Source organism: Bombina bombina, chromosome 8 (genome assembly GCF_027579735.1).
Source record: "Bombina bombina isolate aBomBom1 chromosome 8, aBomBom1.pri, whole genome shotgun sequence".
NCBI classification, from domain to species: Eukaryota; Metazoa; Chordata; class Amphibia; order Anura; family Bombinatoridae; genus Bombina; species Bombina bombina.
In genome coordinates this window covers 186,897,097-186,922,217 of record NC_069506.1, presented here as the reverse complement: position 1 = coordinate 186,922,217, position 25,121 = coordinate 186,897,097, and the positions used below count along the sequence as shown (strand labels likewise).

Genomic DNA, 25,121 nt, shown 5'->3' with positions numbered 1-25,121 from the left:
AGTCGTGTGTGAACAACTCTATAAAAGGAAAGGTCTAGAGGTGACTGCAAATCACTCAGATACTGCGCACCAATAAAGCTACAGTCATTACAAACCCCTCCCACTGTTAGCAATTATAATAGTGTCCCTAGATTATGTTCTGTAATATCTGCCTACTGTGTTACGTCCAGCACCAAAAGATTTTATGTAATAATAACTCCATAGAGAGTACAGACCGTATTGCACGTAGCCCATGATACACGCCCACCTGCCACTTTTGCTTGATTGACAAAATGCCAATCCCATCTCTATTGAAAGTTTTCATATCTATGCTACTCCCACATTTTAATTCACCACCCACTAATCATTTTGCACCTATAATTCAGTTCTATTCACCGGAACCAATTAGAGAGAGCGGACATTGGCCGCTTCTTGTTCGTCCTTATTACTGCGTCATGCAAGTCATCAGTTTCAGCATCAGTGGAAGCGGTGTAGTGGGGCGGGGCGTGAGTGGTTATCTCCGCCCATCGGAATCACGCCCCCTTCCCTGGCTGGATGCTGCCAGCCGCTGTTTCTGTGCTGTCAGTGGTGCAGGGGTCCCTGGTGTGGCTCAGGAGCTGGGGGGAAGTCGTTGCTAGTGTACAGAGCAGGGGTATCAAGGTGACAGCTGAAGGTAACACTAGCTCTGTAACCCAGACGCCACAGCTACGGGGAGCAGCCACAAACCATAGCCTCCTTTTCTGAGCCCCGGTAAACCAGGACCCCCTGCAACAAATTCCTGGACCATGCCCCTGGCACGTAGTCTGTCAGTGACCTCGCTCACTGGCTTAGAAGACTGGGATGATGAGATTGACCTCGACAACACCATCTTATTTGAGGTGGCCTGGGAAGTGGCTAACAAAGGTAAATGTAGCCCTAACCTGTAACTTAATGAGACAGAGGCTTCTGTCAAGTTATAATTAGCTAACACATAATGATTTATGGGAGAAGGTCTGCTATATAGTGGGGCTCATCAAATCTATTTCTGTGTGTAGTATTATATATATATTATTATGTGAAAGGCTTTTGAAAATAAATTTAACCTACAGTCCTGAGAGCAAATATCTTGAAGGAATTCCCATGGTGCACTGTTTTTGTATTTGTACTTGGGTTAAGCACATTTTTAGTTTAGTGAATGAAGGGTTTTTTCCCCAAACCCTACATTTTTCTGTGGGATATCAGCTGTGAGAAAAGTAATTGTGTATGGTTGAAAACTCACAAATTGCACACAAATAATTGACACTGTCTTCTGTATCATCTCCAAGGTGGAATATACATAGTTTATTTAAAGCCCAGCATTCCACAGCCCTATTCATTGATTTGTTACATTTATCAGAATTGTAATTGAGGAAAAAAAAAGATAAATTTAAATCTACCTTATCTAGGAATATGTCTCTTGATTTGCAGACCATTCCCCTCTTAGTTTATTTTGCAGAAACCATATAATGAATAAGTCAGCATAATGAGATTGCACTAATAATAAATGTGCTATCTAATTTGTAACCTACATCATGATAGCTCTTTATTTTGTAACTACTCCCCTACCACCATCCTTCTGCAACAGAGTAATTCTCTTTGCTTAGACAAGGCCATTCCTTTGCTCTGTAAATGTCTGTTTTCTTGCTGTGTTTCTATTTAGGTTTGTAGCAGTTATCATGTTGAAAGGACATTCAGAAGCAAAACTTGCAACCTCTTTTTCGTTATAACCTCTTAAAGAGGTTAAACACATATATAAAGGCTAGCTTGGTAGATGCAAACATTGGCAGGTACATGCAACTGCTGTTTATAATTGGCTGACTGGATAGGTTCTGTGCGGTTACTGCACTGGGCTATACCTATGTATTTAAAAGGCCATTATAAGTAGGCTGACCATATTGCCGCTTTAAAAAGGGACACATATGAAAAATACATATGTCAGGGCTGTTTAAAGAAATGCTTTTGTATAAGAACCCTCACATATGTATTTTTCATATGTGTTCCTTCTTAAAGCGGCAATATGGAAGCGGCAATATGGTCAGCCTAATTATAAGTGATAAAATTAAATGCTCTGATTCGTTAGAGCATGTCATTTTATCACTAATGATACTGCAAAGCTTTGTATTAAGTCCTGCAAAATGGTTAAACACATAGTTAAAGTACAACTCTGACCCACAAGAACTGCTGGTCCAGAGTGGAAACTGCAGCTGATCCAAACAGCAGTGCTAGTTACACATCTGGGTTGTGAGACTAGCGCTGCTGATTGAAGCAGTGGGAGTTTCCACTGCACATCCTGCAGTACTTTAACTATGTGTTTAACCTTTTTGCGTGGTTATATCATACTTATAGATTGTCATCTGTTTATGAGAGATGGTTTTGTGTTTGAGATGTGACTAGAACTACCTGTTCCTATTTTTGTTGCTAAGAGTAAGCTCTCTGTCCAGTAATCCAAGTGCTACAGAACCACAGTGTAGGTGATTCTTATGAGAGCTACTGTCATTGAAATTACCCTATATTTATTTTTTTGGAAATCATGATGATTGTAGTGCACGTTTGTAATTTCCTACTGTAGTGTAGAAGATTGACTGTTTCGACTTCCTCTTTGATTTGGTGCCAGCATCTGAGTTCATTCACACAAGGTAGGGACAGATCAGTATTGCACCTTTCCCCTTAAGAGCTGAGAGACTGTGATAGGGTTTTATTTGTAGGCACTGCCCCTATATGTAATACATCAATAGGTGTATTGAGCTGTAGCCATGAACGTTTCCTGGGCATGTAGAATAACCCTCCCCCATCTCTCTTGCTGTTCTCTTGCTTAATCGTTTTTCAGTGAGAATGAATGTGTAAGACCTCTTTGCATGATTTTTGTGTGCAGTCCAGACATTAATATTTATACATTAAAATATATCTCTTAATGGTTTTTCTTTGTGCTAAAAATGTATACAATTTAATAATTGTTTATAAATAGTAATTATTTGACCTACAGCCCTACATTACACATTTTACACCAGTTATATTTTTACATTTTACTAGTGTTTATAAATCCAGTGTCAAGAAATATCCATATCTGTAATGGATTTAACAATGGGATCTGGCTTAATTGGAACGTAAGAACCTTTAGCATTAGATCTGTATAATGACTTGAACCTCTGCTCAAAATATCATAAGGACAATTGTAAACCTGAGTTGTTTTTTTTTTTAATGCATTTAAAGCTGTAGCTTTTAATGTTTGTTTTATTATGCTGTTGTGTGAGGAGTGTGTTTTATGCATACATTGGTCTAGCATTTTGCAGCATTACAGTTATTGGTTGGCTTTTACTATTTACACACAGGCTATTGAGTAAATATGGTATCCCATTCAAGATTGACATTACATGATGCTAGTCACTGCTATCCTTATGAACAGACACACTGTTTACAATGTTTTTACATGAAGCATATATTGATATACTTTACATGTACAGTAAAAGCTGTAAACAATGATAGCTTTTACTAGAAGCATAATGCTAATGCAAGTATATTACAAACATGCTTCTATTCATAGTGACATGCATTGGTGTGCATTTCAATTTGGGCTGAAATGTTTCTTTTTAAAAAATAAATTTTTTTGATTCTGTTTGCACATACAAACGTACACTCTTGAGATTAACCTATACTCGCTGTTAGGACCTTCCATGCTGTCCTAACTGCGCTGGGCTTTAGCGCCGTTAGGATGGCATGGGACGTCCTAGCTGTTTGACTGTCCTGAAGCCATAGCGGCTTGGTAAATTGGATTGTGGTCTGGAGGGCGTGCCTAAGGCCAGACACTCCCTCCTGACCCAATCCCATCATTGAAATCACACGATCGCATGAACAATCACGTGATTTCAGTTTGTTTACATCAGAAATTTGTTCCGATGTAGACAAATAAGTTCCAGCGGGGAAGCGTTAATGTTACCTTTAACACATAAGCACTTTTTTGCATGTGTTTTGTTCTGATGCATGTTTCTGCTGGTATGCAACCAATCTCTTGTTCAAATCTGGTATCTGGATGCCAATTGAAAGTTAACTTTTGGGGTTTTGGTAAGGGGGTGTTTATAAGAATGTAAGTATTCAACATTAATGGCGGAAATGTAGGGCAAGTCACTAGTGTGTATTGCTGGCAGGCAAGGTGTTATTTTCTAATGTGACTGTACACAGCCTTGGCTAGCAGTGTAAAATTGTGAAAGAGGGATTGTGGTGTTCTACAAGTAGTACATTCAGGACATATGGTTTTCTTTTCTTTCTATGATCTTGATGTCGTATAAGTGATACATTGCAGGCAGGGATTTTTTTGCTACACGGACGAAGACCCATTTTGCCGCCACCGTAGAAATAATATACCCTGCCATTACTGCTTCCTAATGTAATGTTCTAGTGAAGTGTTAAGCAGAAAATAGATTTCCAATATCACATCAAACTCTTGACTGTTGTTCGGATTTTATTAAAATTTATAATAGGTATGTCCTGCAAAAATGTACCATAACGTATGAAAGTGGTGGCTCTCCAAAAAATAGCATATCAGTGGTGGGAGAAGAGCTCTGTTCAGTCCAGCCCCCTGCTCTCGTGCAATTTGTTGTCCATCATCCCAAACAAGTGTGTTTGATGTGTTTTGTCGCTGCCTCCTAGTTTATGAAGCAGAGAGTGTGCCTTGAATCTTGATAGCATTTTCAAGCTCTACAATAGATCACATTACCTTGCAGTGGAGTACTGGCAGGTTTTGGCCAAAAGACCAGTACAACTCACATTTACTTTGGAAAAGTGTCGCTGTATATTGATTATAATGCGCATTTATACAAGTTCACACTGAACTGTATGATAATGTGCAAGGTGTCTGAATACAAACCCTGCACAGTCTGTATCATGCAGGATTATGTATACACTGATATAATTTGCTGCACTGTATAATGATGAGGGTTCATACACAAAAACAGGGCTCAACAAACCCAAGAGCCACAGAGCCTCTAGAATTTTGCCCCTAGCTTTTTACTTTTTGGGTTATTCTCCATATAACTATATACAAATGCCACTGTTTGGCTCCTAAATTTTAAATACATTTGTCAACCCCTAACCTAAAAAAACGATCAGGCTGCCCTGTATAATAATGGGTGCCTATAACAATGATGGTGAGCACTCTGTGGTGGATAATGATGCCATTTTATACACTGAAAATGAACACATTCCACTGTATAATTATGCCAAGTATCTGTACACTGCAACAGGATGTGTTGTGCTGAAATTTTGGCCATGTATACACTTTAATTTAAAGGGATGCATGTCGAGTAGGCAGATTATAGATATGTGGTACTGCACAATAATTACTTTAAAAACACAGATTTAAAGGGACAGTCTACACCAGAATTTTTATTGTTTTAAAAGATAGAGAATCCCTTAATTACCCATTCCCCAGTTTTGCATAACCAACACAGTTATATTAATATGCTTTTAACCTCTGATTATCTTGTATCTAAGCCTCTGCAAACTGCCCATTTATTTCAGTTCTTTTTACAGTTTAGCCAATCAGTGCCTGCTCCCAGATAACTTCACGTGCACGAGCACCGTGTTATCTATATGAAATACATGAACTAACACCCTCTAGTGGTGAAAAACTGTTAAAATGCATTCTGAAAAGAGGTGGCCTTCAAGGTCTAAGAAATTACCATATGAACCTCCTAGGTTAAGCTTTCAACTAAGAATACCAAGAGAACAAAGCAAAATTGGTGATAAAAGTAAATTGGAAAATTGTTTAAAATTACATGCTCTATCTGAATCATGAAAGCTTTTTTTATTTTGGCCTAGACTGTCCCTTTAACATATCAACAGTTACAGTAGATAGATACATATAACAGATATATTGTGGAAGAGAAGACAGTGCACTCTGCACTGATATCTTGCAATATATGCAATTGGAGGATTGTAGGGTTATCAGTGCTCCTACAAGTGCCCATCAGCCCTAGTAATTCTAATTGTGCTGTAGATGGAGGCGAGTCACACTGCTGTCACTGGCTCCACCAACTTTTATAAAGGCTTTTAAAGTTTTGCAGATAGCGCAGAGCCTGAGAAGTGAGATATTTTTAGCCAGATGCTTCCAGCTGTTCTGGCTAACCTGCACTTTTTGCCTCCCTATGTTTCACGGGAGTCCCCTCCTATTATAGCAATTATACCACCATATATGTCCCCTTCTATTAATCCTAAAATAGGCAGCAAAAAAAAAAAAAAAAATGTATCCTCAATTAAAAAAAATATATATTTTATATTCCAAATTTGTGCCCACCCCGGCAGGTGGTCACCTAGTCTGCCTCTATTGTAGCACCACCCTGATTGCAGGATTGATATGGGAAGCTCTAACGAATGACACCCACAAGTGCTTACCTTATGTAACATGCATGTATGGGTAATAAGGGTTGTGTTCTTATGCCTAAAGTTTTAAAAACATAATTTATGTAAGAACTTACCTGATAAATTCATTTCTTTCATATTAGCAAGAGTCCATGAGCTAGTGACGTATGGGATATACATTCCTACCAGGAGGGGCAAAGTTTCCCAAACCTCAAAATGCCTATAAATACACCCCTCACCACACCCACAATTCAGTTTAACGAATAGCCAAGAAGTGGGGTGATAAAAAAGTGCGAAAGCATATAAAATAAGGAATTGGAATAATTGTGCTTTATACAAAAATCATAACCACCCCAAAAAAAGGGCGGGCCTCATGGACTCTTGCTAATATGAAAGAAATGAATTTATCAGGTAAGTTCTTACATAAATTATGTTTTCTTTCATGTAATTAGCAAAAGTCCATGAGCTAGTGACGTATGGGATAATGATTACCCAAGATGTGGATCTTTCCACGCAAGAGTCACTAGAGAGGGAGGGATAAAATAAAGACAGCCAATTCCTGCTGAAAATAATCCACACCCAAAATAAAGTTTAATGAAAAACATAAGCAGAAGATTCAAACTGAAACCGCTGCCTGAAGTACTTTTCTACTAAAAACTGCTTCAGAAGAAGAAAATACATCAAAATGGTAGAATTTAGTAAAAGTATGCAAAGAGGACCAAGTTGCTGCTTTGCAAATCTGATCAATCGAAGCTTCATTCCTAAACGCCCAGGAAGTAGAAACTGACCTAGTAGAATGAGCTGTAATCCTTTGAGGCAGAGTTTTACCCGACTCAACATAGGCAAGATGAATTAAAGATTTCAACCAAGATGCCAAAGAAATGGCAGAAGCTTTCTGGCCTTTTCTAGAACCGGAAAAGATAACAAATAAACTAGAAGTCTTTCGGAAAGACTTAGTAGCTTCAACATAATATTTCAAAGCTCTAACAACATCCAAAGAATGCAATGATTTCTCCTTAGAATTCTTAGGATTAGGACATAATGAAGGAACCACAATTTCTCTACTAATGTTGTTAGAATTCACAACTTTAGGTAAAAATTCAAAAGAAGTTCGCAACACTGCCTTATCCTGATGAAAAATCAGAAAAGGAGACTCACAAGAAAGAGCAGATAATACAGAAACTCTTCTGGCAGAAGAGATTGCCAAAAGGAACAAAACTTTCCAAGAAAGTAATTTAATGTCCAATGAATGCATAGGTTCAAACGGAAGAGCTTGAAGAGCCCCCAGAACCAAATTCAAACTCCAAGGAGGAGAAATTGACTTAATGACAGGTTTTATACGAACCAAAGCTTGTACAAAACAATGAATATCAGGAAGATTAGCAATCTTTCTGTGAAAAAGAACAGAAAGAGCAGAGATTTGTCCTTTCAAAGAACTTGCGGATAAACCTTTATCTAAACCATCCTGAAGAAACTGTAAAATTCTCGGAATTCTAAAAGAATGCCAAGAAAAATGATGAGAAAAACACCAAGAAAAAGTCTTCCAGACTCTATAATATATCTCTCTGGATACAGATTTACGAGCCTGTAACATAGTATTAATCACAGAGTCAGAGAAACCTCTTTGACCAAGAATCAAGCGTTCAATCTCCATACCTTTAAATTTAAGGATTTGAGATCCTGATGGAAAAAAGGACCTTGCGACAGAAGGTCTGGTCGTAGCGGAAGAGTCCACGGATGGCAAGAGGCCATCCGGACAAGATCCGCATACCAAAACCTGTGAGGCCATGCTGGAGCTACCAGCAGAACAAACGAGCATTCCTTCAGAATCTTGGAGATTACTCTTGGAAGAAGAACTAGAGGCGGAAAGATATAAGCAGGATGATACTTCCAAGGAAGTGATAATGCATCCACTGCTTCCGCCTGAGGATCCCGGGATCTGGACAGATACCTGGGAAGTTTCTTGTTTAGATGAGACGCCATCAGATCTATTTCTGGAAGCTCCCACATTTGAACAATCTGAAGAAATACCTCTGGGTGAAGAGACCATTCGCCCGGATGCAACGTTTGGCGACTGAGATAATCCGCTTCCCAATTGTCTATACCTGGGATATGAACCGCAGATATTAGACAGGAGCTGGATTCTGCCCAAACCAGAATTCGAGATACTTCTTTCATAGCCAGAGGACTGTGAGTCCCTCCTTGATGATTGATGTATGCCACAGTAGTGACATTGTCTGTCTGAAAACAAATGAACGATTCTCTCTTCAGAAGAGGCCAAGACTGAAGAGCTCTGAAAATTGCACGGAGTTCCAAAATATTGATCGGTAATCTCACCTCCTGAGATTCCCAAACTCCTTGTGCCGTCAGAGATCCCCACACAGCTCCCCAACCTGTGAGACTTGCATCTGTTGAAATTACAGTCCAGGTCGGAAGCACAAAAGAAGCCCCCTGAATTAAACAATGGTGATCTGTCCACCACGTTAGAGAGTGTCGTACAATCGGTTTTAAAGATATTAATTGAGATATCTTTGTGTAATCCCTGCACCATTGATTCAGCATACAGAGCTGAAGAGGTCGCATGTGAAAACGAGCAAAGGGGATCGCGTCCGATGCAGCAGTCATAAGACCTAGAATTTCCATGCATAAGGCTACCGAAGGGAATGATTGTGACTGAAGGTTTCGACAAGCTGAAATCAATTTTAGACGTCTCTTGTCTGTTAAAGACAGAGTCATGGACACTGAATCTATCTGGAAACCCAGAAAGGTTACCCTTGTCTGAGGAATCAATGAACTTTTTGGTGAATTGATCCTCCAACCATGATCTTGAAGAAACAACACAAGTCGATTCGTATGAGATTCTGCTAAATGTAAAGACTGAGCAAGTACCAAGATATCGTCCAAATAAGGAAATACCACAATACCCTGTTCTCTGATTACAGACAGAAGGGCACCGAGAACCTTTGAAAAAATTCTTGGAGCTGTAGCTAGGCCAAACGGCAGAGCCACAAACTGGTAATGCTTGTCCAGAAAAGAGAATCTCAGGAACTGATAATGATCTGGATGAATCGGAATATGCAGATATGCATCCTGTAAATCTATTGTGGACATATAATGCCCTTGCTGAACAAAAGGCAAGATAGTCCTTACAGTTACCATTTTGAACGTTGGTATCCTTACATAACGATTCAATATTTTTAGATCCAGAACTGGTCTGAAGGAATTCTCCTTCTTTGGTACAATGAAGAGATTTGAATAAAACCCCATCCCCTTTTCCAGAACTGGAACTGGCATAATTACTCCAGCCAACTCTAGATCTGAAACACAATTCAGAAATGCTTGAGCTTTCACTGGATTTACTGGGACACGGGAAAGAAAAAATCTCTTTGCAGGAGGTCTCATCTTGAAACCAATTCTGTACCCTTCTGAAACAATGTTCTGAATCCAAAGATTGTGAACAGAAGTGATCCAAATTTCTTTGAAAAAACGTAACCTGCCCCCTACCAGCTGAGCTGGAATGAGGGCCGCACCTTCATGTGGACTTAGAAGCAGGCTTTGCCTTTCTAGAAGGCTTGGATTTATTCCAGACTGGAGATGGTTTCCAAACTGAAACTGCTCCTGAGGATGAAGGATCAGGCTTTTGTTCTTTGTTGAAACGAAAGGAACGAAAACGATTATTAGCCCTGATTTTACCCTTAGATTTTTTATCCTGTGGTAAAAAAGTTCCTTTCCCACCAGTAACAGTTGAGATAATAGAATCCAACTGAGAACCAAATAATTTGTTACCCTGGAAAGAAATGGAAAGTAGAGTTGATTTAGAAGCCATATCAGCATTCCAAGTTTTAAGCCATAAAGCTCTTCTAGCTAAAATAGCTAGAGACATAAACCTGACATCAACTCTGATAATATCAAAAATGGCATCACAGATAAAATTATTAGCATGCTGAAGAAGAATAATAATATTATGAGAATCATGATCTGTTACTTGTTGCGCTAAAGTCTCCAACCAAAAAGTTGAAGCTGCAGCAACATCAGCCAATGATATAGCAGGTCTAAGAAGATTACCTGAACACAGATAAGCTTTTCTTAGAAAGGATTCAATTTTCCTATCTAAAGGATCTTTAAACGAAGTACCATCTGACGTAGGAATAGTAGTACGTTTAGCAAGGGTAGAAATAGCCCCATCGACTTTAGGGATTTTGTCCCAAAATTCTAATCTGTCAGACAGCACAGGATATAATTGCTTAAAACGTTTAGAAGGAGTAAATGAATTACCCAATTTATCTCATTCTCTGGAAATTACTTCAGAAATAGCATTAGGAACAGGAAAAACTTCTGGAATAACCACAGGAGATTTAAATACCTTATCTAAACGTTTAGAATTAGTATCAAGAGGACCAGAATCCTCTATTTCCAAAGCAATTAGTACTTCTTTAAGTAAAGAACGAATAAATTCCATTTTAAATAAATATGAAGATTTATCAGCATCAATCTCTGAGACAGAATCCTCTGAACCAGAAGAGTCATCAGAATCAGAATGATGATGTTCATTTAAAAATTCATCTGTAGAGAGAGAAGTTTTAAAAGATTTTTTATGTTTACTAGAAGGAGAAATAACAGACACAGCCTTCTTGATGGATTCAGAAACAAAATCTCTTATGTTATCAGGAACATTCTGCACCTTAGATGTTGAAGGAACTGCAACAGGCAATGGTACATTACTAAAGGAAATATTATCTGCTTTAACAAGTTTGTCATGACAATTAATACAAACAGCCGGAGGAATAGCTACCAAAAGTTTACAGCAGATACACTTAGCTTTGGTAGTTCCAGCACTAGACAGCGATTTTCCTGAAGTATCTTCTGACTCAGATGCAACGTGAGACATCTTGCAATATGTAAGAGAAAAAACAACATATAAAGCAAAATTGATCAAATTCCTTAAATGACAGTTTCAGGAATGGGAAAAAATGCCAATAAACAAGCTTCTAGTAACCAGAAGCAAAGAAAAAATGAGACTGAAATAATGTGGAGACAAAAGCGACGCCCATATTTTTTGGCGCCTAAATGCTTTTTGGCGCCAAAAATGACGCCACATCCGGAACGCCGACATTTTTGGCGCAAAAGGACGTCAAAAAATGACGCAACTTCCGGCGACACGTATGACGCCGGAAACAGAAAAGATTTTTTTTTTTTTTTTTTGCGCCAAGAATGACGCAATAAAATGAAGCATTTTCAGCCCCCGCGAGCCTAACAGCCCACAGGGAAAAAAGTCAAATTTTAAGGTAAGAAAAAATGATTGATTCAAATGCATTATCCCAAATATGAAACTGACTGTCTGAAAATAAGGAATGTTGAACATCCTGAGTCAAGGCAAATAAATGTTTGAATACATATATTTAGAACTTTATAAATAAAGTGCCCAACCATAGCTTAGAGTGTCACAGAAAATAAGATTTACTTACCCCAGGACACTCATCTACATGTTTGTAGAAAGCCAAACCAGTACTGAAACGAAAATCAGCAGAGGTAATGGTATATAAATAAGAGTATATCGTCGATCTGAAAAGGGAGGTAAGAGATGAATCTCTACGACCGATAACAGAGAACCTATGAAATAGACCCCGTAGAAGGAGATCACTGCATTCAAACAGGCAATACTCTCCTCACATCCCTCTGACATTCACTGCACGCTGAGAGGAAAACCGGGCTCCAACTTGCTGCGGAGCGCATATCAACGTAGAATCTAGCACAAACTTACTTCACCACCTCCATAGGAGGCAAAGTTTGTAAAACTGAATTGTGGGTGTGGTGAGGGGTGTATTTATAGGCATTTTGAGGTTTGGGAAACTTTGCCCCTCCTGGTAGGAATGTATATCCCATATGTCACTAGCTCATGGACTCTTGCTAATTACATGAAAGAAATAAGGTTTATTCAGCAGTTCCTCTCACTTAAAATAAAAACAGTGCGTATGCTACTAATAACCTATAATAATTTGAGACCATCTTAATCATTACTCCATCACTAGGGGTTAATATCAACAGTGTTGTCAGCACATTTTTATATATTAGCTAGCTTGCAAAATTAAGACTTTCCTGGATTTCTTCATATTTTTGGCTAAATGACTATCATGTATTTAGACCACTATTAATGTCAGCAGAACAAATTATTCACTTTGTTTAAACATGGCGACCTAAAACCCAGTGCAGTAGTACAGTGATATAGCAGTAGAATGTAATATTGCATTCACGTTCACCAGATAAACAGCAGTGTTTAACAAACGGTACATAAAAATATCATAACTGCAATTTGTGTACATTCAATCTCTTGATGATGGTGTATTTAAGATTGCAGAGAAACGTCACTGGGAAGAAAAAGGAAAATACTTTTGTAGATGGTCTTTTGCATACACTCTATGCTATTCATTCATGTTTGCCCCCCTAAACATTTTTTAATACAGTGGATTTATATTGGTCGTAGAACCACTTCATTTGAAGGTCCATGTGGCTGGCGTTTCTATACTTTGTACTTTTTTCAGAAAACTGATGGTGCAACCTTCTGTACCACTCCAATTAACTCCTTGGCTTCCAGTGGCAGCTGCCAAGCGTTGCATAGCTCTCTCCCAAAGACAAAACTTTTTTCACCTCCTGCAATGAGATATATATATATATATATATATATATATATATATATATATATATATATATATATATATATATATATGTGTGTGTATATTATATTATATTATATTTATATGTGTGTGTATATTATATTATATTATATTTATATGTGTGTGTGTGTCTATATTATAAAAATTTCTTCAGGTCATTTTGAAATGAAATTTAAAAAGATAGATAATCCCTTTATTACCATTCCCTAGTTTTGCATAGCCAAAACAGTTTTATATAAATATACTTTTTACCTCTGTGATTACCTTGTATCTAAGCTTCTGCAAACTGCCACCTTATTTCAGTTCTTTTGACAGGCATCCATTTTAGCCTATCAGAACTGGCTCCCTGGAGTTCCAAGTGTGTGAGCACAGTGTTATCTATATGACACACATGAACTAACACCCTCTAGTGGTGAAAAACTGTCAACATGCCTTAAGAGAAGAGGCGGCCTTCAATAACTTAGAAATTAGCATATGAACCTCCTAGGTTTAGCTTTCAAATAAAAATACCAAGAGAACAAAGCAAAATTGGTGATAAAAGTAAATTGGAAAATTGTTTAACATTACATTCTCTATCTGAATCATGAAAGTTTATTTTGGACTAGACTGTCCCTTTTAAATAGTCAGTCAGGTAACTAAATCACCATCTCAATTGCAATGTGTTGAATAATTGGAGATTAAACCATGTTTTAAAGTTTTGACATATTGCAGCAGTTAAAAATTGTGTTGTAAATTAGCTGCAGAGGGGGGGAAAAGAAATTGTCAAATGTTTAAAATGTCTTGTGAATAAATTAGTTTCCTTTCACCTTGGTCTAACATCAAATAATTAAGGTAAAAATGTAGTAATTAAAAGGCACATTGCTTACAGGAACCTCTTACACTCAGAAGTCACAGCTTTGCAGACTGGGAAGGACTAGGGTTTTTAAAGAAAGGAAATCCCTGAGAGTCATCAATCATGTGCTGCTACTTTGCATGGCTGCTCTGTATTTAACTGTTCTCTTGAAACAGCTTCACTCTGGCTGCACTGCATTCAGGTAAACTTAAATAGTGCAACCAAAGCACAGCACTGTTTGAAGAGAACAGACTGATGTGGAGTGTGGTTGCAAAGCGAAAGCACTAATAGTTCCTTCATGTGTTCTGTTCGCTCTGCAGACATAATGCATTTTCTGCAATGACATCTTGGATCACAGCAGGTTCTGCCTTCGGGATCTCTCTGAGAGCCTGCTTTTAAAATCAGGTGCTCTGTTTTGAGCCACACATAGCAAATGCAACAGTTTTTATAAATAGGAGGTACAATAAAACATTTTTTATAAGTCATCAAAAGCCTGCCTAGAAATTAGACCGCAAAAAAAAATTGGGTGCTAGGGGAAATCTAGATGCTGCGTCTCCCTGAATCCTGGGATTTATCAAGGCCTGGGGTGCATGCAGAGCCATGACTAGGCTTATAAAAGAGAGAACAAAACTCAATAAAAAAAAAAAAAAAAGAGGACTAGAAATTTTTCTGAAAAACCATTGATTGCCAAAATAAACATTGTTTTTTTATCCTAAGTATAACTCCCTCTCAAACACTTCACTGGAGATTTTAGGCTTGTGATGCTTTGGAGAGGGTCCCGCAGTGATAGGGAAGTCTAATATTTGTTGTATTTGATCTAAAGATTACTTCTTTTTTTTTAAAGGAAACATAATATCTAAATTTGCCATTTTTTAAAATGTATTTTAATCATAAACTTTCAGATAAAATTTCCTATTGTATGTTAAGACCTTTTTAAACATATGGCTTACATAGAGGTTGTATTGTGAGCTGATTGGTAAAGAATTTGAGAGGGTTACTGCTGTTTACAGAGACTATGCTTGACCTTGGCTGCTTTTGGTGAATCCAAGTAAAGATTGTTTTCTTACCCTCAGGTCAGTTGCCTCTGACTTATTTAGCCTCTGTGTCATTTCTTAGTATCACCTGCCATTATGGCTTGACCTTCTCCCAACATTTTTTAGCCTTTTGCCACAAGCCAGATATTTCTGTGGGTACTGGCATGCAGGGCTTCATGTCCCTTTAAGCATGTTGATTATAAAATTGGCCAAAATAATATTGATAGTAATGACTAAAGGGACATTAATCTACAGGGTTAAAAACGCACACCCAAGCTGCTGCAAAGTGTACTTGGACTGGGCTAGAAGCAAATCTTATGCTTGACAAATTCTAGAAGCCGTGACATAGAGAATATTACTTTTGACTACTAGTGTTTTTTGAGTTATATAAATTTATTTGGCTTCCAAAAATGCCTGTCTCCATAATATTCTTGCAGCCTCTTAAAGGGACATACAAAGGTAAAAATAAAATGCATTTTATTATTGCACTATTGATTGCAAACTTTTCTTTCATGTAATTAACAAGAGTCCATGAGCTAGTGACGTATGGGGATATACATTCCTACCAGGAGGGGCAAAGTTTCCCAAACCTTAAAATGCCTATAAATACACCCCTCACCACACCCACAAATCAGTTTTTACAAACTTTGCCTCCAAGGGAGGTGGTGAAGTAAGTTTGTGCTAGATTCTACGTTGATATGCGCTCCGCAGCAAGTTGGAGCCCGGTTTTCCTCTCAGCGTGCAGTGAATGTCAGAGGGATGTGAAGAGAGTATTGCCTATTGAATGCAGTGATCTCCTTCTACGGGGTCTATTTCATAAGGTTCTCTGTTATCGGTCGTAGAGATTCATCTCTTACCTCCCTTTTCAGATCGACGATATACTCTTATATTTACCATTTCCTCTACTGATTCTCGTTTCAGTACTGGTTTGGCTTTCTACAAACATGTAGATGAGTGTCCTGGGGTAAGTAAGTCTTATTTTCTGTGACACTCTAAGCTATGGTTGGGCACTTTATTTATAAAGTTCTAAATATATGTATTCAAACATTTATTTGCCTTGACTCAGAATGTTCAACTTTCCTTATTTCCAGACAGTCAGTTTCATATTTGGGATTATGCTTTAAATTATCATATTTTTTCTTACCTCAAAAATTTGACTTTTTTCCCTGTGGGCTGTTAGGCTCGCGGGGGCTGAAAATGCTTCATTTTATTGCGTCATTCTTGGCGCGGACTTTTTTGGCGCAAAAAATTCTTTTCCGTTTCCGGCGTCATACGTGTCGCCGGAAGTTGCGTCATTTTTTTGACGTTATTTTGCGCCAAAAATTTCGGCGTTCCGGATGTGGCGTCATTTTTGGCGCCAAAAGCATTTAGGCGCCAAATAATGTGGGCGTCTTATTTAGCGCCAAAAAATATGGGCGTCGCTTTTGTCTCCACATTATTTCAGTCTCATTTTTCATTTGCTTCTGGTTGCTAGAAGCTTGATGTTTCGCATTTTTTTTCCATTCCTGAAACTGTCTTATAAGGAATTTGATCTATTTTGCTTTATATGTTGTTTTTTCTCTTACATATTGCAAGATGTCTCACGTTGCATCTGAGCCAGAAGATACTACAGGAAAACCTCTGCCTGCTGGATCTACCAAAGCTAAGTGTATCTGCTGTAAATTTTTGGTAGCTATTCCTCCAGCTGTTGTTTGTAATAATTGTCATGACAAACTTGTTAAAGCAGATAATATTTCCTTTAGTGATGTACCATTGCCTGTTGCAGTTCCCTCAACATCTAAGGTGCAGAATGTTCCTGATAACATAAGAGATTTTGTTTCTGAATCCATAAAGAAGGCTTTGTCTGTTATTTCTCCTTCTAGTAAACGTAAAAAGTCTTTTAAATCTTCTCTCTCTACAGATGAATTTTTAAATGAACACCATCATTCTGATTCTTTGGACTCTTCTGGTTCAGAGGATTCTGTCTCAGAGATTGATGCTGATAAATCTTCATATTTATTTAAGATGGAATTTATTCGCTCTTTACTTAAAGAAGTACTAATTGCTTTAGAAATAGAGGATTCTAGTCCTCTTGATACTAATTCTATACGTTTGGATAAGGTTTTTAAAGCTCCTGCGGTTATTCCAGAAGTCTTTCCTGTTCCTAATGCTATTTCTGCAGTAATTGCTAAGGAATGGGATAAATTGGGTAATTCATTTACTCCTTCTAAACGTTTTAAGCAATTATATCCTGTTCCGACTGACAGGTTAGAATTTTGGGACAAAATCCCTAAAGTTGATGGGGCTATTTCTACCCTTGCTAAACGTACTACCATTCCTACGTCAGATGGTACATCGTTTAAGGATCCTTTAGATAGAAAAATTGAATCTTTTCTAAGAAAAGCTTATCTATGTTCAGGTAATCTTCTTAGACCTGCTATATCATTGGCTGATGTTGCTGCAGCTTCAACTTTTTGGTTGGAAACTCTAGCGCAACAAGTAACAAATCGTGATTCTCATGATATTATTATTCTTCTCCAGCATGCTAATAATTTTATCTGTGATGCCATTTTTGATATTATTAGAGTTGATGTTAGATTTATGTCTCTGGCTATCTTAGCCAGAAGAGCTTTATGGCTTAAGACGTGGAATGCTGATATGGCTTCTAAATCAACTCTACTTTCCATTTCTTTCCAGGGAAACAAATTATTTGGTTCTCAGTTGGATTCTATTATTTCAACTGTTACTGGTGGGAAAGGAACTTTTTTACCACAGGATAAAAAGTCTAAAGGTAAAAACAGGGCTAACAATCGTTTTCGTTCCTTTCGTTTCAACAAAGAACAAAAGCCTGATCCTTCGTCCTCAGGAGCAGTTTCAGTTTGGAAACCATCTCCAGTCTGGAATAAATCCAAGCCTGCTAGAAAGGCAAAGCCTGCTTCTAAGTTCACATGAAGGTACGGCCCTCATTCCAGTTCAGCTGGTAGGGGGCAGGTTACGTTTTTTCAAAGAAATTTGGATCAATTCTGTTCACAATCTTTGGATTCAGAACATTGTTTCAGAAGGGTACAGAATTGGTTTCAAGATGAGACCTCCTGCAAAGAGATTTTTTCTTTCCCATGTCCCAGTAAATCCAGTGAAAGCTCAAGCATTTCTGAATTGTGTTTCAGATCTAGAGTTGGCTGGAGTAATTATGCCAGTTCCAGTTCCGGAACAGGGGATGGGGTTTTATTCAAATCTCTTCATTGTACCAAAGAAGGAGAATTCCTTCAGACCAGTTCTGGATCTAAAATTATTGAATCGTTATGTAAGGATACCAACGTTCAAGATGGTAACTGTAAGGACTATATTGCCTTTTGTTCAGCAAGGGAATTATATGTCCACAATAGATTTACAGGATGCATATCTGCATATTCCGATTCATCCAGATCATTATCAGTTCCTGAGATTCTCTTTTCTAGACAAGCATTACCAATTTGTGGCTCTACCGTTTGGCCTTGCTACAGCTCCAAGAATTTTCACAAAGATTCTCGGTGCCCTTCTGTCTGTAATCAGAGAACAGGGTATTGTGGTATTTCCTTATTTGGACGATATCTTGGTACTTGCTCCGTCTTTACATTTAGCAGAGTCTCATACGAATCGACTTGTGTTGTTTCTTCAAGATCATGGTTGGAGGATCAATTTACCAAAAAGTTCTTTGATTCCTCAAACAAGGGTAACCTTTCTGGGTTTCCAGATAGATTCAGTGTCCATGACTTTGTCTTTAACAGACAAGAGACGTCTAAAATTGATTACAGCCTGTCGAAACCTTCAGTCTCAATCATTCCCTTCAGTAGCCTTATGCATGGAAATTCTAGGTCTTATGACTGCTGCATCGGACGCGATCCCCTTTGCTCGTTTTCACATGCGACCTCTTCAGCTCTGTATGCTGAACCAATGGTGCAGGGATTACACGAAGATATATCAATTAATATCTTTAAAACCGATTGTTCCGCACTCTCTAACGTGGTGGACAGATCACCATCGTTTAATTCAGGGGGCTTCTTTTGTTCTTCCGACCTGGACTGTAATTTCAACAGATGCAAGTCTCACAGGTTGGGGAGCTGTGTGGGGATCTCTGACGGCACAAGGAGTTTGGAAATCTCAGGAGGTGAGATTACCGATCAATATCTTGGAACTCCGTGCAATTTTCAGAGCTCTTCAGTTTTGGCCTCTTCTGAAGAGAGAATCGTTCATTTGTTTTCAGACAGACAATGTCACAACTGTGGCATACATCAATCATCAAGGAGGGACTCACAGTCCTCTGGCTATGAAAGAAGTATCTCGAATTCTGGTTTGGGCGGAATCCAGCTCCTGTCTAATCTCTGCGGTTCATATCCCAGGTGTAGACAATTGGGAAGCGGATTATCTCAGTCGCCAAACGTTGCATCCGGGCGAATGGTCTCTTCACCCAGAGGTATTTCTTCAGATTGTTCAAATGTGGGGGCTCCCAGAAATAGATCTGATGGCCTCTCATCTAAACAAGAAACTTCCCAGGTATCTGTCCAGATCCCGGGATCCTCAGGCGGAGGCAGTGGATGCATTATCACTTCCTTGGAAGTATCATCCTGCCTATATCTTTCCGCCTCTAGTTCTTCTTCCAAGAGTAATCTCCAAGATTCTGAGGGAATGCTCGTTTGTTCTGCTAATAGCTCCGGCATGGCCTCACAGGTTTTGGTATGCGGATCTTGTCCGGATGGCATCTTGCCAACCATGGACTCTTCCGTTAAGATCAGACCTTCTGTCACAAGGTCCTTTTTTCCATCCGGATCTGAAATCCTTAAATTTAAAGGTATGGAGATTGAACGCTTGATTCTTGGTCATAGAGGTTTCTCTGACTCCGTGATTAATACTATGTTACAGGCTCGTAAATCTGTATCTCGAGAGATATATTATAGAGTCTGGAAGACTTATATTTCTTGGTGTCTTTCTCATCATTTTTCTTGGCATTCTTTTAGAATACCGAGAATTTTACAGTTTCTTCAGGATGGTTTAGATAAGGGTTTGTCCGCGAGTTCTTTGAAAGGACAAATCTCCGCTCTTTCTGTTCTTTTTCACAGAAAGATTGCTATTCTTCCTGATATTCATTGTTTTGTACAAGCTTTGGTTCGTATAAAACCTGTCATTAAGTCAATTTCTCCTCCATGGAGTTTGAATTTGGTTCTGGGAGCTCTTCAAGCTCCTCCGTTTGAACCTATGCATTCATTGGACATTAAATTACTTTCTTGGAAAGTTTTGTTCCTTTTGGCCATCTCTTCTGCTAGAAGAGTTTCTGAATTATCTGCTCTTTCGTGTGAGTCTCCTTTTCTGATTTTTCATCAGGATAAGGCGGTGTTGCGAACTTCTTTTGAATTTTTACCTAAGGTTGTGAATTCCAACAACATTAGTAGAGAAATTGTGGTTCCTTCATTATGTCCTAATCCTAAGAATTCTAAGGAGAAATCATTGCATTCTTTGGATGTTGTTAGAGCTTTGAAATATTATGTTGAAGCTACGAAATCTTTCCGTAAGACTTCTAGTCTATTTGTTATCTTTTCCGGTTCTAGGAAAGGCCAGAAAGCTTCTGCCATTTCTTTGGCATCTTGGTTGAAATCTTTAATTCATCTTGCCTATGTTGAGTCGGGTAAAATTCCGCCTCAGAGAATTACAGCTCATTCTACTAGGTCAGTATCTACTTCCTGGGCGTTTAGGAATGAAGCTTCGGTTGACCAGATCTGCAAAGCAGCAACTTGGTCCTCTTTGCATACTTTTACTAAATTCTACCATTTTGATGTATTTTCTTCTTCTGAAGCAGTTTTTGGTAGAAAAGTTCTTCAGGCAGCGGTTTCAGTTTGAATCTTCTGCTTATGTTTTTCGTTAAACTTTATTTTGGGTGTGGATTATTTTCAGCAGGAATTGGCTGTCTTTATTTTATCCCTCCCTCTCTAGTGACTCTTGTGTGGAAAGATCCACATCTTGGGTAGTCATTATCCCATACGTCACTAGCTCATGGACTCTTGTTAATTACATGAAAGAAAACATAATTTATGTAAGAACTTACCTGATAAATTCATTTCTTTCATATTAACAAGAGTCCATGAGGCCCACCCTTTTTTGTGGTGGTTATGATTTTTTTGTATAAAGCACAATTATTCCAATTCCTTATTTTATATGCTTCGCACTTTTTTTCTTATCACCCCACTTCTTGGCTATTCGTTAAACTGATTTGTGGGTGTGGTGAGGGGTGTATTTATAGGCATTTTAAGGTTTGGGAAACTTTGCCCCTCCTGGTAGGAATGTATATCCCCATACGTCACTAGCTCATGGACTCTTGTTAATATGAAAGAAATGAATTTATCAGGTAAGTTCTTACATAAATTATGTTTTTTTTAAAGGGAAAGTCTAGTCAAAAATAAACTTTCATGATTTAGATAGGGCATGTAATTTTAAACAACATTTCAATTTACTTTTATCTTAAATTTTAGTTTGTTCTCTTGGTATTCTTAGTTTAAAGCTAAACCTAGGAGGCTCATATGCTAATATCTTGACCCTTAAAGGCTGCCTCTTATCTTAATGCATTTTGACAGTTATTCACAACTGGAGGGCATTAGTTTATGTGTTCCATAAAAATAACATTGTGCTCACGCACGTGGAGTTACCTAGGAGTCAGCACTAATTAGCTAAAATAAGTCTGTCAAAAGAACTGAAATAAAGGGGCAGTTTGCAGAGTCTTAGATACAGGTTAATCACAGAGGTAAAAAGTATATTAATATCACAGTGTTGGTTATGCAAAACTGGGGAATAGGTAATAAAGGAATTGTCTATCTTTTTTCTAACAATCACAATTTTGAAGTAGACTATCCTTTTTAAGATGTTTTGTGGGACACCCACTGAAAGTTCAAAGGGAAGACACGTAAATTGTATTGCGTAGACTGTCCCTTTAACCCTTGTAAAGGAAGCTGCAATGGGCTACTGGGTCCTAGCTGAACATATCTCGTGAGTCAATAATAAGAGGCATATGTGTATAGCTGCCTATCACTACCTAGCTACCGGTAGTACATTGCTACTCCTGAGCCTACCTAAGTATGCTTTTCAACAACGTACACTTATCAGAAGTAAATTGAAAATTCCCTTAAAATTGTAAACTCTATCTGAACCAAGAAAGTTTAATTTTTACTTTTATGTTCCTTTAAGATTGATATAAATTTGTCAAGCCCTTATCTTGCCATTCTTTTTTTTTTGTGTGTGTGTATGAGGTTGATAGGAGCTTGTCACGTTTTTGTGGGGGGAGCTGTGTTAGGAAGGGAGGAATCATGGGTGGTTAGGGGGCGGGATTTTTGGTGTTTCTGGGTGGCCTGTGGTTGTGTCAGGGCAGCTTGTTAATGTTCCTGGGTGGGGGCTAAGGGAAATTCTGTTGAGAGGGATGGAGCTCAGAATCAGTGACTGTCCCTCTGAAATATTGACAGTTGGGAGGTAACAGCTTACCAGTAATTTTATACTTTTTTTTTTTTTTTTTTTTTTTTTTATGCCTTATTAAATTTCGTAATGGTCTATGTAATAATTTTCTAAAGTAGCTCAGTAATCCGCCCCCTCTTTATGGTACTTGGCTATTACTGTCTTCCAGATACAGATCTTGAAGTGTTATATATTCTCAGGTTTGATTTTACATGATTCAAGCAGAATTTATATCTTTGGCACCATTGACCCCAGAGTAAATCCTGTGCTAATTATTTAAAGCCACGTTTAAAATAAATAAATAAAAATGGGGCCACTAAGTTAACTGAATATTTGATATTTATGTTGGTACAATGTCATACTGGGTTGAAATGTGTTTATTTTCCAAATTGTAACCTCCAATGACTGAATTGTATAAAAGAAAATAATCCTTTGGGTATATGGCAAAAGTGTTAAAAAAGGAACAAATATTCACATATTTTATTAATACTGAACAATTTGTATTACAAAGTTGTAAAACTAATAAGTCAAATAGATATCTCCAATGGATAGAATTCTGCACTAGTTTATACATAGAAAAAAAATCTAATTTCATTGCCTCTTTTAGGCCGAAAAGCATGCACTCACATGCCACTTAAAGGCAAACCTCAATTTATATTTTCATAGTTCAGCTAGAACATGAAATTGTAAGACTTTTCAGTTGATTTCCGTTATAAAATTAACTTTGTTCTTTAGCTCTCTTCCCCTCTGAAATGTGCATAGATGTAATAAGTTATTAGTTTTTTGCGGCATATGCACATATCCTGTGAGGGCCCATCCATCATTAAACACCACACCTTCTCAGAGAGTCAGCAGTAGCTTGTATGACACAAATTGCGTCTTAAAGGGACAGATTAGTCAAAATTTTAAACTTTCATGATTCAGATAGGGCATGAATTTTAAACAACTTTCCGATTCCCTTTTATCATCAATTTTGTTATCTTGGTATTTTTAGTTAAAGGCTTATATGCTAATTTCTAAACCTGTGAAGGCCTCCTCCTTATCTAAATTCATTTTGACAGTTTTTCACAGATTGGGGGCGCTAGTTAATTTGTGCCATTTAAATAACATTGTGCTCACGCCCGTGGAGTTACTTATGAGAGGGCACTGATTGGATAAAATGCAAGTTTGTCAAAAGAGCTGAAATAACGGGGCAGTCTGCAGAGGCTTAGATTCAAGGTAATCAGTGGTTAAATTTTTTTAATATAACTGTTGGTTATGCGAAACTGGGGAATGGGTAATAAAGGGATTATCTACCTTTTTAAACAATACAAATTCTGGAGTAGACTGTCCCTTTAAGAAGCAATACACACCACTGGCAGCTCTCTGAGAAGGCATAGTGTTTGAATACTGGTGCAAGGGTTCTCACAGGATATGTGCTAATGGAAGTGTATTGCAAAAATGCTTATTTCAAACTAAAATGCACCCATCTCATTTTTTACCTTTCTATCCCTTTTAATATGAATTGATAAAGATTGTGTACTTTAAGGCCACTGGCTATTTGTGACTAAAGGTACATTCCCCCCCCCCCCCCCCCCCCTAGCTCCACAATCGATCAAGATTTCGCGTTCAAGCTACTTGCTCATCAGAAGCAGAAAAGGCACCTGTGGGATCTATCTATCTATGTATAATATATTCCATGTAAAGGGACTGTATGTTCCTTTCATTTTCTAATTTTTCACCTTAATCGGTGGAGCCTAGCATTACAGGGTAAGCATTTTATACAGTATATATTGTGATTACTTTGTAAAATGAATACATAATATGCTGCTGCACAATTGGTGAGCAGCTCAGAATTGTACAATATGTATCATGATACAATTACAAAGTATATTACAATATTTTGGATTAGTGAATAATACACCATATAACATTAGAAAGGTACAGACCTATAAATAGTGGCCCTCTATATAAGGATGCTTATAGTCCATATCAGGATTGATCAACCTGAAGACTATAGGGTAGATTTATTAAATGTTGGACGGACATGATCTGCTGTAGTGGATCATGTCCGCCTGCCATCGCTAAATGCCGACCGCATACACTGTCGGCATTTTAACATTTCACAAGCATTTCTAGTGTCAACACCTGCACATTCGCCGCCAAATCGGCCGCTGGCAGGGGGTGTCCATCACAATCGTATCTGATCGGGATGATTGCAGTCCGCCACCTTAGAGGTATTATAAACGCTGCTTCTTAACTTACGTCTGAAATTTCTGGGGTGGATTGCAGCATCCGCTGCTTAATAAATGTAGCCCCAAAGGGTCAATCATTGTAATTTTTTTTTACCATCATCTCCAGACAGAAATACTGTGTGTCTGAACCAGGGAAGTATTATGAATAAGTTATTGTAAACCAGTAAGATCACGTGCTGTTGCCAGTCGAGAAGAAAATGCAGAATAACAATAGTAGTAGTACAGAATATTTGTGCGTTTTGTGTGTGTCTGTAAAATAACACAAAGCCTAGACATAGGCCAATTTTAAGTTTTTTTGCGTTTTTCCCTTCTGATTTTAAATAACCATAAAAAAGAAAAAATAATAATAAAAAGTTGGACACCTATGATAAATCACAAAGAAACTTCTGATTTTGTTCCTCCTTTTTTACATTTTAATATTTTAAAGGGATACTAAAACCATTTTTTTAATTTTGATGGAGCATGCAATTTTAAGCAGCTTTCTAATTTACTCCTGTTATCAATTATTCTTCGTTCTCTTGCTGTCTTTATTTGAAAAAGGATTGTAAGC

General features: G+C 37.9%; 1 protein-coding gene across 1 annotated transcript in view; it reads left to right on the top strand.

The window, feature by feature from the left end:
- Positions 1-538: 538 nt before the first annotated feature.
- The window catches only part of GYS1 (glycogen synthase 1), a 143,310-nt gene continuing 118,727 nt past the window's right edge, over positions 539-25,121 (top strand). Inside the window, 1 exon segment of the mRNA XM_053690787.1 lies at positions 539-882. Within this exon segment, the coding sequence (XP_053546762.1) occupies positions 765-882 (118 nt within the window). The 5' untranslated portion in view covers positions 539-764.